The sequence below is a fragment of the Microcaecilia unicolor genome, chromosome 5 (genome assembly GCF_901765095.1).
Source record: "Microcaecilia unicolor chromosome 5, aMicUni1.1, whole genome shotgun sequence".
In the NCBI taxonomy this organism is placed as follows: domain Eukaryota; kingdom Metazoa; phylum Chordata; class Amphibia; order Gymnophiona; family Siphonopidae; genus Microcaecilia; species Microcaecilia unicolor.
This window is the reverse complement of record NC_044035.1, coordinates 104,081,257-104,098,677: the sequence shown is the minus strand read 5'-3', so window position 1 is coordinate 104,098,677 and position 17,421 is coordinate 104,081,257. Positions and strand designations below refer to the sequence as shown.

Sequence of the window (17,421 nt, the reverse complement as noted above, 5' to 3'; positions counted from 1 at the left end):
GCTGTTTAACATTATCATTCTAATACAGAGTTCGATACAATTACATAGTATAATATATACAGACACCAGTCAATGGGAAAGTAAATTTTCCTTATATGAAAATACACTTCAACTGGAGAAATGATATTTTCATATGGCAATATCCACCTGAGTAGACACTAGGTTTTAAGTGAATTTCTTCATTAATCTGAGCTTCACATATGTTATCACTAGGAAGATGACAGTCATGCAGATTAGAGCTACAATATTTTCCCACATGGCCCAGTTGTCAATTCCATTTCCCTGACTGCATAGATATTCCTCTCCGTTACACCTGCATGGAAAAATATAGTAGCATGAGAAATTTCATAGCACCAAAGAACTGTGTTTATTAGAATTTATTTGAAATTCCTTTCACAGGTTCTTAGCATTATCTTCTGAATGGGACTGTGCTAATGCAGCATGGAAGCAGGGCCAGCATTAGGGGGTGGCATCAAGGTAAATGCTTTGGGTCCCTGAAGGCAGGCATTGAGGTCCCACTCAAGTTTCTGCATTGAGCCCCCGCATGTCTAACTCTGACCCTACATGTAAAACAGCTTAACACTATCCTCTAATCTCCTCTAGCTCAACTCCTTCTCCCATAGGAGTACATTAGGTCATTTTTTTCAAGAGGGGTTTATATCTGGACCCCCCAGTCCAATTTGGCCCATTTTTGAACTTGTGTCTTTTTACTGTTTTTTTTCCCCTCATGCCAAGTCTCATCCAATTCCATTAAATTTTTGGAGAGTTACTTTGCCCCCAGAAAGAGACAGACATTCTTTTATATAATTCTTTCCAACTTTTGTTAAGCTGGAAAATGTTTTAAAAAACAACTGCAAAGCCTGATTTGCCTAGCCAAATTTTGTCTAGTAAAGTTTAGGTTAATTTTCAGATGAACCAAGCTTGCTAGATTTTCATTTGAAAATCATCCTAAATCTAGCCAGCTAAATCTTACTGATATAAAATTCCACCTCCCCCATTTCCATAACAGGGCACCTAGATTAACAGGAAGATGCCTATCTTTTCCTATTTTATAAATTATTATTTTATAAAGGTGCATTGCACTTTAAATTTATTTATTTATATTTAGGAATTCCTGTTACTGATCCTACTACTAATCATTTCTATAGTGCTACTAGATATCCACCATGAAAAGCTGGGAGTGATGTGCAGAATATAACTGCATTAGGAAATGTAATTTTCAGATAGCTGACCTACATGGGGGATACAAGACACCCCCCTAGACAGAACATATGTGCTTAATTTATAAGGGCAAAAATGAAAAGATAAAAATATAACAAGGCAGACCCTGGCAAATGAATACATGTAGAAAACCAGTACTAACCTACATGTATAGAACAACAAGGTATATAACAAAAGGGACACAACAGCATTGGATAAGTACAAAGCAAGCTATAAGATCTCTTATAATGTACAGCTATTCCAGATCAAAGCTTAATCAGTTGCCACAGTGTCCAAGCTTGTTATGAAAATATTTTATTTAACATCACAAAAAATACATCTTCATCAAATCTCTTCATAAAATGAAAAAGAATTAAAAACCAGCGACTTCTTAGCTTGAAAGTGCTGTTCGCACTACCGTGCTAGCAAAATGAGCAGAGTAAACACCCAAAGCCCACATCAAACAGTTGCTGGCGTTTCGGTCTGTGACCTGAGTCTGGGGTAAATGATGGTAGTTGCTGAAACATTCTACCCCATTCAAGGTTTTAGAATTATTCAAACAAAGGCTGTATTTGCTTTGATCTGGAATAGCTGTGCGCCATAAGAGATCTTATAGCTTGCTTTATACCTATCTGATGCCGTTATGTCCCTTTTGTTATATACCTTTTGTTGTATACATTTAGGTTAGTACTGGTTTTCTACATTTATTCATTTGCCTGGATCTGCTTTTTTATTTTTTTTTTCATATTTACCTTCCTTTTTTTTGTTCATTATCTCTGTGGGAGAAAACTTTCTTTCCCCTTGTCCTTATTCTAATTTATAAGGGCACCAAGGCAATAATAGTTCCAGAAGAGCTAAACATATCCACTCTCTCTATATAATCAACTTTTCTCTCTCTTTCTTTATCATGGATCTCAGGGGTGTCACTCAAAGGTTTAATACTTCATTGTCCTTAAGATTTACACACCCACCTCATCACATGCTCCCTAAATTCCTTAATTGTTCATTATTTCTTATCTCCACTAGAATTTTTCATAGCAAATTTAACTTTTATGTCATATTTCTCCTTTATATAAAACAACAAAGAGTGATCGAGGGATCCAGTCGGGAGGGTACAATTGGCCACTTAAGGGGATTTTCTTGATACAGCCTGGTGGGTGAAACATGTCGGATATATTCCCCTGACCGACTGAGAAAGATGTTAGAAATCTTCATGATAAGATAAGTACTCTTTGTTGTTTTATATAAAGGAGAACAATCAAGTAAAGTTATATTTGCTATGAAAAATTCTAGTGGAGATAACAAATAATGAATAATCAGGGGACCTGAGATGAGGTGGGTGTGTAAGGCTTAAGGGCAATGAAATATTAAGCCTTTGAGTGGCACCGCTGAGGTCCACGATAGAGAGAGAGAAGAGTTGATTATGTAAGTGATAATTTATAAGGGTAACATGTACACCTGCGTGAGTAGATAGCTTGAGTAATACAATGGTACTTACAATTCAATGTACTGTGAAGGATCTTTGGCACATTTCCCATTAATTATTTCACTGTTGGTGCTATTAAGTGGCTTATCACCACAGAAGTAGAGCCCTCTGAACTCATTCACTTCCAGGGCCTACAGATAAAATCCAAAACAGTCAAATTGAAACAATGAAACATACAGCAAATTTAATATAGTGACAAAGTTAGACTTTTTGATCATAATTTATAGCATAACCATATATGCAGAACATTACACATGGGAAGGAAAAGTGGAATATGCAGTTTTCAAAGCAATTTCTGAAAATTGCATACTCTACATGTGGGTAAAAACATATGTTCTGTTCTAACATGTATGTACCTTTTCAAACCCAAAACATGCTAAATGTGGATAAAAGTGCCCACAGAAAAGGAGGTGCAAGTCCAGTGGTGTGCTGGTAAATTTTTAACAACAGGCTCTCTCCCCGATCCACCTCTGCGCCCCTCCCCCATCCACTTCTGCGCCCCCCTAAATTGCAGAGCTGGCTATACTCAGGGAGAGAGCCGGGGAGGGGGGTAATGCATTACTCTCTCCAGGGAATTTTTTTTTTTGTTAATGCTCCCAGGTTCCAATCTAATTCATGTTTAATGTGGGATAAAATGCCATAAATAAGTAAATAAATAGATTTAAACTCTGAATGTTGAGAACCTGATACCCATAACATGATGTCTGTTTTAGAAGCCCATTACCAGGAGAAAAAAACTCTCTGCACCAATAACAGGGTTAAATGTCATAAATAAGTAACTAAGTAACTAACTAAATAAATAAATAGATAGATAGAAACTCTGAATGTTGAGCACCTGATCCTTGTAATATGACATCTGTTTTAATGGCCCTTTACCAGGAGAAAAAAGATCTCTGCACAAATATAATACATGCTAGGGTGTCCCTATAATAACCAGCCCCTCTAAATGACACACATTATGATTTATAACAAATTACTACTGTATCTATGAAAAGTTATTCCATTACTATACTTCCTCTGACCTCTGTGTACATCTGTATGCTACAAAAGCTGGCATGTTTGAAAATATAAGCAAGATTGAATGAAAATGCTATCAACGATAAAGAATGACAACGTAGATGCAGCAGCTCATAAGTTTGCTTGATTTTGTTTAACCGAGTGACTAACCTAAATTGTTTCAACTTTTTTTTTCCTTCATGCTGTCTCCGTCCTCATGCAAACCCAGCATCTCATCTCCCTCCCACTCCTCTGCGAGTCCTACCTCACTCAGCTTCCATTCCCTCTGGCCATTCATTCTTCAAACCTTCCAGCAGCTGGTAACATGCTGCGTGGTTGACCCGGAGCCTTGTCTCAGTGCCGAGAGTGTACTGCTCTGCCCTGCTGATGCAACTTCCTGTGGGTGGGATCTGGCAGAGAAAAGGCTCCGGGTTGGTCAGGCAGTGGTGAGTGGGGGATGATGGAATGACATGATGTGAGGTATGCTGGGAGGAAGGAGAGAGAGGAGGAGAAAAAATCCTAGATGCTTGTGTGCTCGCTCTCGCTGCCTGACTCAATCAACAACCAGCTCGCAAAAATCAGTAAAATTTAACAACTGGTTCCTGCGAGCCGGAGGGAGCCGGCTCCAGCACACCACTGTAAGTCTGTTTGGGTACTTTCTCCTTAGGCAATTCTCAAAGTGGAAGTACTGTACACGCATACTTCCTCTTTGAAACTTGGTGCCATGGACTTTTCAGCTATGTGAGAAGTACAAAAATTACCCACAAAACAGAGAATGACTAGACTGCATTAAACACAAGCTGAACATGTGTCAGCAACATAATACTATTATATTTCACATTTTATTAATATACCACAAAAATTATTTAAGTGGTTTCCAAATCAATTAAAATCAGTAGAAGGGAAGAAAAGGGAAGTGGGATGTATTAACACAAAGTATGTCATACAAGACAAGCGAAGTAGTTATCCGAATCTACTCAATGCTGACAAAGCCTTTGCAGGTGTACTGCATCCAGCTATGGATCCTAAACAAGCTTGTTTTCGGGATAATGTGGGATATAAATGTCACAAATAAAGAAATAAAATAATAAATAAATATTAAGATGTGGAAAAAGTGGAGAAAACCCAGAGAAAAACAAATGATTATAGGGTCTAGGAAATTTGATTTCTGTTGGGTTGATGAATTGTGTTTATTTAGGTGGGAAAACAAGAGGCTGGGGAGTTAAGTTGACCACAGTCATTACATTTTATGCATAATTGGGGCACTCTGTAAGGATGATTGGTGTTTCTCCATTTTTTGTTAGGTAAACAAGAAGTAAGGACTTAAATTACCTCTTGAGGTCCCTTCCAGCTCTACATTTTTGAGATTCTATCATCTTACAATATATGCCATTACATGCGCTATTATTTGAATAATTTTACTATTATAATAAATTTCTTCAAGAGGTGGTAAATAAATCCTAATAAATAATAAAATCTTTTCTACAAATCAGACAAAAAAAAATCTTATCTAGACGTTTCACCCCAGAGCTAGTTGTATGTGTGTTTCTAAAGCATTAATTTAGCTTTAAAGTGCATTAAGATCTGGTTTGGATAAGAAGCACTAAACAAATCCAAATTAGAATTATCTAACATAAATCCATTTAGTGATGTGACAGTTAAAGCAAGTGCTTTCTGGTTTGTTAGTTTTTGAAGTCATACTTCAAAGTCAAGTTTCTCTTACATTTGCACGTAACTATGGAATACATTACCAAGGGCCATAAAAACAACGCATGATTTGGTAGCCTTCCGGAAACTACTAAAGACTAACCTGTTCAAGGATACTTATCATAAGGACCCTTCTCAAATGAACTGACATCAAAACTCTTACTAGAACAAGTTAACATTGAACTCTTTTTATTGGTTTCTTTATCACACTGTCATTATTGAACGTTACACACTACCCTTGTTCTTAAATAACTGAAATGAATTGTGTATCTATTTTCTCTAAGTTGTATTATATTTTCTGTTCTTGAAATACAACAACATCCTGTAATTCTCATTCCGGAAATGGTGATCACCATTACGACATATTGTAAGCCATATTGAGCCTGCAAAGAGGTGGGAAAATGTGGGATACAAATGTAGCAAATAATAATAATAATAATACTAACCGTCAAGCCATATCTGGGAATACTGAAGTATTTCAGCCAGTTCAACCAAGGCATCACGCTTGGGAGATTTACCAGAAGACCAGAGAAAATCTAGAGTAGAAAGAACACTGCATTATTTGGTGCTGACTCCTGTTTTGTCCTATGTACACGTGGAAGGGAATTGCAGTTAGCACTCAGAAACTATGCCCAATCTACAATGACAGACTGGGTTTTTGTGCAACTAAACCAGAGATGTGAACACACCTGCCAATATCTACAAGACAAGACAAGAGGTCAATATTCCAAAACAGATAGGGGGCAAATGGGTACCAAGATGCAGCGTGTTGTGCGCAAATTCTATCATGGCAACTGGGCATCCAGATTCCATTATAGAATACTAGTGTAAGTTGGCATTTATGCATCAACATTTAGGCACGCTGACTTACGCCATATCAATAGCAGGTTTAAAGGAGAATGCCTAAACACGGCACTTTAGCACATAAATTATAGTATAAGCGCAAATGTTGGACGTACACATGCGCCTCCCCTGTGAATGCCTTTTCATTTATGCACTTAGAGGCCTTTCTACTAAGCAGTGGTAAGCCCACCGTTGGCTTACTGCGTGGCAATCCGGAACTACTGCTGGCCCAACGTGGGTGCTGGCAGTAGTTCCACTCCCAACATGCACCATTTCCGGCACTAGGTAAAATAAGTCCCTATTTTTTCCTGCCAGGTTAGCACAGGAGGAGTGGCCTAGTGGTTAGAGCACCGGTCCTGCAATCCAGAGGTGGCTGGTTCAAATCCCATTGCTGCTCCTTGTGATCTTGGGCAAGTCACTTAACCCTCCATTGCCTCAGGTACAAACTTAGATTGTGAACCCTCCTAGGACTGAGAAATATCCAGAGTACCTGCATGTAACTCATCTTGAGCTACTACTGAAAAAGGTGTGAGCAAAATCTAAATAAACAAACAAATACCATGCAAACAAGATAAATATATGGTATTTTATGAGGTCATTTATCTGCAAAGTGCCCACTTATGCACATTCTTGTCACTTGGTTTTAACTCCAAGTATTTTACTCTGGGTAGCCACAATATTTAGCTAACCTCTTGATTCCTTACTGTCCATCCCATACACTAACATCTCAAACTCAGAACAGATTAGTCATTCCATCTTCTCCTAGAGCAAGATCGAATTCCACTTGTGAATCTGCATTTTTTTTAAAAATCTGGCCCCTACTTTATGGGCTTCTCTACCTACATATATTCGATTAGAACCCAGGCTGGACTCTTTCAAGAAAGAATTAAAAACCTATTTCTTTACTCTGACATTTTCTGAGGTTTAAAGCTTGGGTCTAACAAACCCCTCTACTTACAAAGCCGCGCAGCAATGCTGACACAGCCCATTCAAAGTGAATGGGATGTGTCGGATTTACTTCACTGGCAGCCATTAGCATGGCTTTGTAAACAGGGGGAAATGAAAGTTAAAGATTGATTAGTTTAGAGACTGATCTCTATTTATGTTTGTAAATTTGGTGTGTGATTGTAATTAGATTCAGTATTTTTAGACTTTCTGGCACCAACTATACAACAACAACTGGACAGCAAAAACGGAATCCGTATATTACCTCTCAGATTGGGACAAAAGATGCAGACACATACTAGACGAAATAGCACCCTTACAAACTAGAACCTCACAGAGACATACCTCGATACCGTGGTTCAATGAAGAATTGAAAAAACTAAAAACACAATCTAGGAAACTGGAACGCGCGTGGAAAAAAAAAACGAACATACACTAAACGCTTGGAAACAACTACAAAGGAAATACAAATACGCAATAAGGCAGACCAAAAGGTCGTACTACAAAACTAAAATTGGGCCGGGCTACAAAAACACGAAGAAACTATACCATTTTGTGAACAAACTATTGGACACAACGCCGGTCACCACAACCAACACTGACATCCCATCTGCAGACAACCTTGCTAACTATTTCAATGAAAAAAATAGTAAATCTAAGCAAAGACCTACCTAGGAACAACATGGACACAGAAAACTTCATTAATGGTCTAGACCCAACCCCTGGTGAATACCCTGCTGACCGAATATGGTCAAATTTTGCCCCCCCCCCTCAGTGCCGATACAGTTACCCAGGTGATTAAAAAATACTCCAGTAGCCACTGTCAACTGGACACCTGTCCCAGGTACCTAATACAATCTGCCCCCCCATCGCTTCATAACAGATCTCACATCCCACTTAAACTTCATGCAACAGCTGGGTACCTACCCTAAAGAAAAAGGCAACATCCTGCTCACCCCAATACCAAAAGACACCAAGAAAGAAACAGACAACATTACCAACTACCGCCCAGTAGCATCTATCCCATTAGTAGTCAAACTAATGGAAGGTCTGGTGACCAAGCAATTCAACTACATAAACAAATTCACTATACTACATGAGTCACAATCAGGATTTCAACCCCTACCCAGTATCGAAACAGTACTACTTACTCTCCTAACCAAATTCAAGCAGAAAATAGCAATAGGCAAAAGCATTCTCCTCCTCCAATTTGACATGTCAAATGCATTCGACATGGTCAACCACAACATACTACTAAGACTTCTAGAACACTTCGGAATTGGTGGCAGTACTCTTAATTGGATCAAGGACTTTCTAACCTCAAGAACATATCAAGTGAAATCAAAATCAAACATATCATCACCGTGGAAACCAGACTGCGGAGTACCGCAAGGATCACCACTATCACCGATCCTTTTCAATCTCATGATGACGCCACTAGCTAAGACCTTATCCACCCAAGGCCTTAACCCATTTATCTACGCTGATGACGTTACATTATATATCCCCTTCAAACATGACTTGGCAGAAATCACCAACGAAATCAAGCTCAGCTTAAACGCCATGAACTCATGGGCTCACATATTCCAACTAAAACTCAATACAGAAAAAACACACTGTCTCATCATTTCATCACAATACAATACATACAAACCCACAAGCATCAACACCCCAGGATACACCCTCCCTATCTCAGGCAGCCTGAAAATTCTCAGAGTAACAATTGACCGTAACCTCTCACTTGAGACCCAAGCGAAATCCACCATAAAGAAAATGTTTTTCTCAATGTGGAAACTCAAACGCGTGAAACCATTCTTCCCGAAAGAAATATTTCAAAACCTGATACAAACAATGGTACTAAGCCATGCAGACTGCTATAATAGAATCTATGTGGGATGCAAAGATCAAATCATAAAAAAAACTTCAAACCGCCCAAAACACAGCAGCCAGGCTTATATTTGGAAAAATGCGTTTTAACAGCGCCAAACCACTCAGAGAAAAACTGCATTGGCTACCAATCAAAGAACGAATCACGTTCAAAATCTGCATGACTGTTCATAAAATCATTTACGGCGAGGCACCTGGATACATGACAGACCTTATTGACCTGCCAACCAGAAATACCACTAAATCTACACGATCATACCTAAACCTCCACTACCCAAGCAACAAAGAACTCAAATATAAATCCACCTATGCATTCAGCTTTTCCTATTTAAGCGCACAACTATGGAACACAGTGCCAAAAATAGTAAAAACTATGCCAGACCACCTTAATTTCCAGAAATCACTAGAAACGGTCCTGTTCAAAAGAGCATACCCCATCGACCCAACATAAAAATACATGGGACACCTGCGACACAATGCAACCAAAGAATGCAAAGGACATTACCTGACTCTTCCTCCCCCCCCTCTATGTTCCCCCAACTACACCTACCTTACATGCACCTTATCTACCACAACTTCACCTTGTATTAATTCGTACCATGTATTTGTTCAGACCGGAATCGGCTAACGCCATAACTGCAATATGTAAGCCACATTGAGCCTGCAAAAAGGTGGGAAAATGTGGGATACAAATGCAACAAATAAAAATAAAAAAATAAAAATTTATTGTGAACCGCTTTGATGGGCAGTATATCAAGATAGATAAATAAATAAATAAAACTAGACAGGTCCTTATAGAATTACCCCAACACATGAGTTTAGAGATGAGGGTGATTGTTCTTCATGTGCAGATAACCATGTTGTCACATCTATGCTTATTTAAATTTTAACCCTCTGGAACCTAGCTACTTTTGAAATTGCCACCAAGTCCCATGAAAGTCAGTGACAGGTGATTCACTTGTCTGGAACCAAAGAATTAAGGGTAAGTTTGTACTCTATGATTATAATCGGAAATAAACTGGATCTGGTTGGCATGGGGCATTCCAAGTCTGAGTGTTCACAGTTTGTAGAGTATTTTACAAAAGGCTTGCTGGCATTAATGCTGGGAACTAACAAATAAGCACACAAGCAACAGGGAATTATGTAATACTAGTAAAAAAGGCCCGTTTCTGACACAAATGAAACGGACGCTAGCAAGGTTTTCCTCGGAGTGTGTATGTTTGGGAGAGTGTATGTGAGAGTGACTGTTTGAGAGTCAGAGTGAAAGTGTGAGTCCAATCCATGCTCCTCTGTCACCTGGCCCCTCCATTCATCCCTATCCAGCAATTCCGCTCTGTCCCTGAGGCCTGCCCTGCAATCCATATGCATCCATGGCCATCTGTCCCCTCCATTCATCCCTATCCAGCAATTCCCCTCTCCCTGAGTCCTGCCCTTCCAATCCATGCCCATCCATGCTCCTTTGTCACCTGGCCCCTCCATTCATCCCTATCCAGCAATACCCCTCTCTCCCTGAGGCCTGCCCTGCAATCCATATCCATCCATGCCCATCTGTCCCCTCCATTCATCCCTATCCAGCCATTCCCCTCTCTCCTGAGTCCTGCCCTCCCAATCCATGCCCATCCATGCTCCTCTGTCCCCTGCCCCCTCCATTCATCCCTTTCCAGCAATTGCCCTCTCTCCCTGAGCCCTGCCCTCCCAATCCATGGCCATCTATGCTCCTCTGTCCCCTGCTGCCTCCATTCATCCTTTTCCAGCAAGTCCCCTCTCTCCCTTCCATGACCCCCCCTCGCATCTATGCTCCTCTCTCTCCCATGTGCCAGCCTGGGCCGCCCTCTTCTCCCCCCCCCCCCCTTCGCATCCATGCTGTCGTTTCTCCCCTGCCCTCCCGCTCCCATTGTTGTACTTTACTGGCCACCCTCTTCTCTCCCCCCAACATGCGTGTTTTTTTTTTTCTTGTTTTTAAATTTACCTCCGTGGCGGTTCCGGCAGCGAAGCGTCAGGGAAGGAGGCGGTGCTCCCGACGTCTAGGTTTCCCTTCGCTGTGTTCCGCCTTCTTTTGACGTCATCGTTGACGTCAGAAGAAGGCGGAACACAGCGAAGGGAAGGCTAGACGTCGAGAGCGCCGCCTCCTTCCCTGACGCTTCGCTGGCGAGCGATGCGATTGGTTGTGTCATTGCTCCGCCCTCGACGTCATCACGTTTGACGCGTGGGCGGGGCAGACACAATGCGATCTCACCCCCTTCACTTTGCTAAGAGAGGCTTCATTAGAACGTTGGAGGTGCGTTTTATATAGAGAGATTACAGTTTCATCAGTATGATAATTGCAACTCGCCTGTTATGGTAGGAATGGGTTTATATGTTACCATAAATTAGAAAGGGGGGGGGGGTGATAAAATGATAAAAGTTTGACGACGGTTTATAATATTTGAGCTTTACTGGATACAGTTTATGTTTGACTGTTATGTATTCAATGGTGAATTCGCTACTTTTGTACTGTCTTCAATAAAAACGTTGAAACTTAAAAATAAAAGAAAAAAAACCTTTTCTGACTCAAAGAAACGCCCACCACTCCACTTCCCAGTTTAGCCCACTTGGTTCCAATGTGTTCCAATTGTAGATGCATTATTGCTCTCGTCTCCAAAGATATTTTGCAATATTTCCATCCTGCCGCTACCATGAGTTGCCAGTATTACCAATTGAAAATGAGTAAAATCATGCTTAAGAGTGAGCCAGGGCTGTACATGAAGAGCTTGGTAACTCCCGTTCTTATTCAGCTCAAATGCTCTGTTAGACATACTCTGATTGATCTTCTGGTATTGCCAATATAGCCGTTTTGGTCAGAAACACCTGATCATATAATTTACCTGTTCTGTAGAACAAACAGTTCTTATTTTTAAGTGAAATCTCTTAGTCCCAGATGGGTGGATCACTACATTTGTCTCTATAGCATATTGGCAGATGTTGCAATGACAGCATTTATGGCGGCTTTCACTGTCTATTCTGGTGGTATATGTGGTCACGTGACCTTTGAGCCTTTTAAATTGGGAGGTCTTCACTCCAGGGTTGCTCCAGCATCCTCTGTGAGATTGAAGAGAAAATGCAAAGGTATTGTCCTATGTATTTTATGTCTAGCCAGTTAGCATTTGATTTAATTTTTTTTTTAATAGTATTTTAATGAAAGTGATATTTAAGCAGGTCTTTAAGTCATTTGAAATCTCATTTGTTTCCAGAGACTTGAACAGCTATATTGAAACAATTTTCAATTAGGTCTCATGAGACAGCACACTATTCTGAAACATGATCCATGTCGGGACCCACAATTTTTTTTTAAGCTAAGTCCTATTAACTACTACTACTACTACTATTTAGCATTTATATAGCGCTACAAAAAGTACATTTATTATAAAGTTGGAGCACAGAGAATAGCACTAAAAAGTTATTAAAAAATTTTTTTTGGTTGAATTGTGTGCAATGATTGAAATGAATGGACATAGTAAGACCAGATGATCTGTGACAGTCTTGTGAGAACTTATAAGCACACTATCCCCTGGATTCTATATATGGTGCCTAAAACTGCGCGGAAACCGAAGTGCATTCTATAAAAATGTGCATAACTTAATTGGTTAACTAGCTAATCAGCACTGTTAATTGCAATTACAGAATTAATTGGCATTGAGATTACGCGCATAACTTGGTAAGTGTATTCTATAACGTGGTGCACCTAATACTAAGTTGCATAGTTGAAAAGGGGGTGTGGCCAGGGCAGTGCATGGATGCTTCTAAAACTTATGGGCCCCTTTTCCCAAGCTGTGGCAAAAGGGGGCTGTTTTTGACAAGCGCCGAGGCCCCCTTTTACCACAGTGGGTAAAAGGTAAGTCTTCTTTTTTGAGGAAATGGCACCAGCTATTTCGGGGGGGGGGGGGGGGGGGGGGAGAGCCCTTACACCCTTCAGGTGGCGGTAAGGGCTCTCGCGCTAACCCAGCAGCACGTGGCACTACCCGATTACCGTCGGATACACACCTGTGCTACAAAAATAAATATATTTTTGTAACACCGGATATGATGGTGCGCTGGGGGTGGGAACTACCGTTGGGCTGCTGCGGTAGCCCGGTGGTACTTCCTTTTTAGTGAGTGGTAACCCATGTTGGGCTTACCTCCCCTTTGTAAAAGGGGCCCTGTGTGCATTATTATAGAATACATCCGATCTGTGCCTAATTTAGGCTTCGGGATTTACACCAAGTAAAACATGGCTTAAATGGACGCAACCAAATTTAGTTGTGTGGCGAGCCGCCTGGTGTATTCTATATAAAGTGTGGAAATTTAAGTCTATTCTATAAAATTTAGGTGTACTTTAGAGAATACGCCTAGGCGTAATTTTCTTCCATAAAGATTTTTCTATATAGAATCTAGCCCTATATACCAGTGGTTCCCAAACCCGGTCCTGGAGGTACCACAGCCAATCAGATTTTCAGTATATCCATAATGAATATTCATTAGATAGATTTGCATGTAGTGGAGGCAGTGCATGTAAATCTCTCTCATGAATATTCATTGTGAGTATCCTGAAAACCTGACTGGCTGGGGTGCCTCCAGGACCAGGTTTGGGAACCACTGCTATATACACTTTTTGAAACGTTATAGTGATTTATATGAAGTTAAGTTGAATTGTACACTGAAGGGATTTATTTTGTATAGACAATATATGTGTGAATGCCACTAAAATAGCATTTGAAGTTCAACTAAGAGAAGTGAATCTGGGAAAACCATGATGACCCAGCTCTCAGTGCTCTGTGCCAATACTGAATGCAAAGCACTATTTCCACTGTGATGGCTCTCCGATGAAAGCCAGCACACAGATGACCGAGTAGAAGAATGTGAAAGATAAACCCACCTCCCACAAATACTTACAAGCATGAGGACAAAACTAATGGTAATGAGTAAGTTGGCAATGGCCACTACATCCATCCCAGAACTGATTGCCAGGGACATTGCAGTAGATGTATGTGACAACAGTATTAGTGTCAGCATGAAGAAGAAGAAATGTCCTGCCAGACTCTGAAAACCTGTTTAAAAAAAAGGAAGAACTCAGCTTTGGAATTTCCATGCACCACACGACGACATTTTAGAAGATTATATAGAGCGGATTTCAAAAACAATCATGGCTTTCTAGGTGCATTACAGTGAGCCGTACAGTACAGTGGCCATTTCCTAGAGCCCATTTTTCTTTGCAGTGGGTTTTAGCAGAGCTTGCATCAAAAGCATTCTGCTTACAAAAAAATGCTGTGCAGTTGAAGTTGTTTTTTTTTCATAGATCTTAGACATCATAGGGTCCTTTTATTAAGCTGTGGTAAAAAGTGGCCTTAGCGCTCCCTCATGCAGGTCTTTCCCGTGCTCTAAAGCCATTAGCACATGGCCAAGAATGAAAATGAGCATGGGAGTCCTTACTGCCAACCATTTTGTAGGCAGTAAGGGCTCAGAAACTAATCCTGTGCTAATCAGTTAGCGCATGGTAATGTGACTATGCTGATTTGCACCGTCATGCCCACTCTCTGCTCCCAGATGGCGTATGTTAAAAGCAAAAGTCCTTGGGAACCCCACTATTTACCCTTCTCTACTGAGAATACTGATTGTTTAACCCTACTCTGTTTTCTATCTTTTAACTAGTGTTTAATCCATAGTAGGACATTGCTTCCTATTCTATGACTTTTTAATTTCCTCAGAAGCCTTTCATGAGGTGCTTTGTCAAATGCTTCCTGAAAATTCAGATGCATAATATTAACTAACTCACATTTATCCACATGCTTATTCAACACCTTAAAAAATGTAGCAGACTGGTGAGACAAGATTTCCCTTGGCTATATTCCATTAACCTGTGCCTATGTATACATTCATTAATTTTGTTCTTTACAGCAATCTCCCATTTTGCCTGGCACTAATGTCAGGCTCACTGGTCTATAATTTCCTGGGTCATTTCTGGAGCACTTTTTAAAAACTGGCATTACATTCACCTCACTCCACTCTTTACATACTACACTTGATTTTAAAGATGTTAGAAATGACTAATAATAGATCTGCTGCAATTTCATTTTTTAGTTCTATCAGTACTGTGATGTGTATATCATCCAGTCCAGGTGATTTGCTACTTACAGTGCAATGGCAGAGCACAGGTGTCCTTAATTAACTCCATGGATAGTCGAGGATATGCATGCAGTCTTATCAGTATAACTAAGCTATCCTCTTATAAGATTGATGAATTTGGTGAAGCACTCTTAATAAAAGATATTTTTGTATTTGATTGCATCAGATCTGTTTTTATGAATTTATAATGACAATTTTTCCCACTTACCTATCATCCAGTAAGATATACATGAAAACACAATAGGTGGAATTGTTCTCAAAATCACCAAGTCACCCAGTATTAGAGCAAAGAAGTAGGCAGATAATCTGTAATATCCACTTGTATATTCATGGCTAAACAGAGCAAGAGAACAGGCATACTGATGTTTAGCACAATCATGTGAAATGCATAGCAGGCATGACTTAGTAAAACACACACTCTCTCTCTCTCTCTGCATTTCATACTGTGCCTTTTCATAAGGAAAATCACAATAAATACTGGATGGCAAAATACCCAATCAATCAAAACAGCATTCACCCTACACATTTCAAATATTCTTTATTCAGTAATACATAACACTTAAAAAACACAAAATAAACAATACATAAATATCCAAATATAAAAGCAATAAAGATCCCCAAATATAAAGTGGAGGAGTGGCCTAGTGGTTAGGGTGGTGGACTTTGGTCCTGAGGAACTGAGTTCAATTCCCACTTCAGGCACAGGTAACTCCTTGTGACTCTGGGCAAGTCACTTAACCCTCCATTGCCCCATGTAAGCTGCATTGAGCCTGCCATGAGTGGGAAAGCAAAGGGCACAAATGTAACAAAAAAAAAAAATGATGACAAAGATTAAAGGACTCATATGCCATCAGCAAATGTCCTCATCCCTTCAAAAGTCCAGTGTACGTAAGAGAATCTCACTTTGTCAAAAGGGGAACCCTGCTACTTCATTAATGAAATCCCCTTAAAAATGTATGAGATGAATCAAATGTAATGCTTATTTTTTTTTTTTTTTTTTTGGGGGGGGGGGGCTTGATTGAATGAGATCCCCTGGAGTATGCTGGGGCACTTGAATTGATTTGCTATCTCTTTGGCTTCCCTGGTTCTCAGCTCATGCTCTAACCATTAGGTTACTTCTATAGCTTTCACTGGATCCTCAAAGGGGTCAAAGATGGAGTGAAATTCCTCTGAGATATTATACTTGAAAGGAACTAATAAGGTGATATACTTTCTGTTTGAGAGCCATCAAAATGACCTTTTCTTTGAGGAAGACAGTTGCATTCTTCAAGCGATACATTTTTCTGCTCGGGTTCCATGAAGTGGAATTAGTTTGAGAATAGCATTTTTAAAAGGAACTGATGAGGACATTTGTTCAGAGCATATCAATCTTGATTTTTGGCATCATTTATAGTAGGAATCTTTTATATTTGGATGTGCCAAACTTTAAGCATCACTTATACCAGCTGAAGGCAGGTAAATGACTGACACTCCCCCCCCCCCTTGACTTGCCCATGCTCCCTCAAGGTCCATGCCCCTCTTCAAGTTGTGTGCTATACCATAGTGACTAAGAGCAGTTATGGGCATAACTGCTAACTGGTGCCAATTAACAGACAATTATTAAATGACACACACAACCGACCTTATTCTATAACTTGCGAAGTAGTTGGAAATTTTAGCGCACACGTTTTTAGAATTAGGGGGACAATATGTATTGTATAGCCAATTTGTTCCTTGTTCATTTTCCTAAGGGAACCCACAAGGCAGATTACATAAATGGAGATATATATTGCTATAAGAATGATGAATACATATAGATATAAGGAAAAAAAGATGAGGCATAGGGCAGAATACATAAAAATGAGTAGATGAAGCATATATTATCTATATACATGTTGTATGCCCTAACAATGAATTAAACATAAGAAGATACATGGCCACTGAGTGGAGGAGTGGCCTAGTGGTTAGCGTGGTGGACTTTGGTCCTGGGGAACTGGGTTTGATTCCCACTGCAGGCACAGGCAGCTCCTTGTGACTCTGGGCAAGTCACTTCCATTGCCCTAGGTACAAATAAGTACCTGTATATAATATGTAAGCCGCATTGAACCTGTTATGAGTGGGAAAGTGCGTGGTACAAATGTAATAAAAATAAAAAAAAAAATACAGGGGAGAAATAACCAGGAAGTAAGGCAAACTTCAGAGAAGAGACCCACAGAGAAGCAGCCTAATGATTAAACAAG

The 17,421-nt window shown here is 39.9% G+C and overlaps 1 protein-coding gene across 3 annotated transcripts in view; it reads right to left on the bottom strand.

The window, feature by feature from the left end:
- LOC115471149 (ATP-binding cassette sub-family G member 2-like) overlaps positions 1-17,421 on the bottom strand; it is a 102,964-nt gene continuing 85,543 nt past the window's right edge. For all 3 annotated transcript variants that reach the window (XM_030204845.1, XM_030204844.1, XM_030204846.1), the window contains 5 exons: positions 15,411-15,535; positions 13,973-14,127; positions 5,836-5,925; positions 2,699-2,817; positions 1-313 (listed from right to left, as the gene is read on the bottom strand). In XM_030204845.1, the coding sequence (XP_030060705.1) occupies positions 166-313; positions 2,699-2,817; positions 5,836-5,925; positions 13,973-14,127; positions 15,411-15,535 (637 nt within the window). In that variant the 3' untranslated portion in view covers positions 1-165. The remainder of the gene's footprint in view (positions 314-2,698; positions 2,818-5,835; positions 5,926-13,972; positions 14,128-15,410; positions 15,536-17,421) is intronic.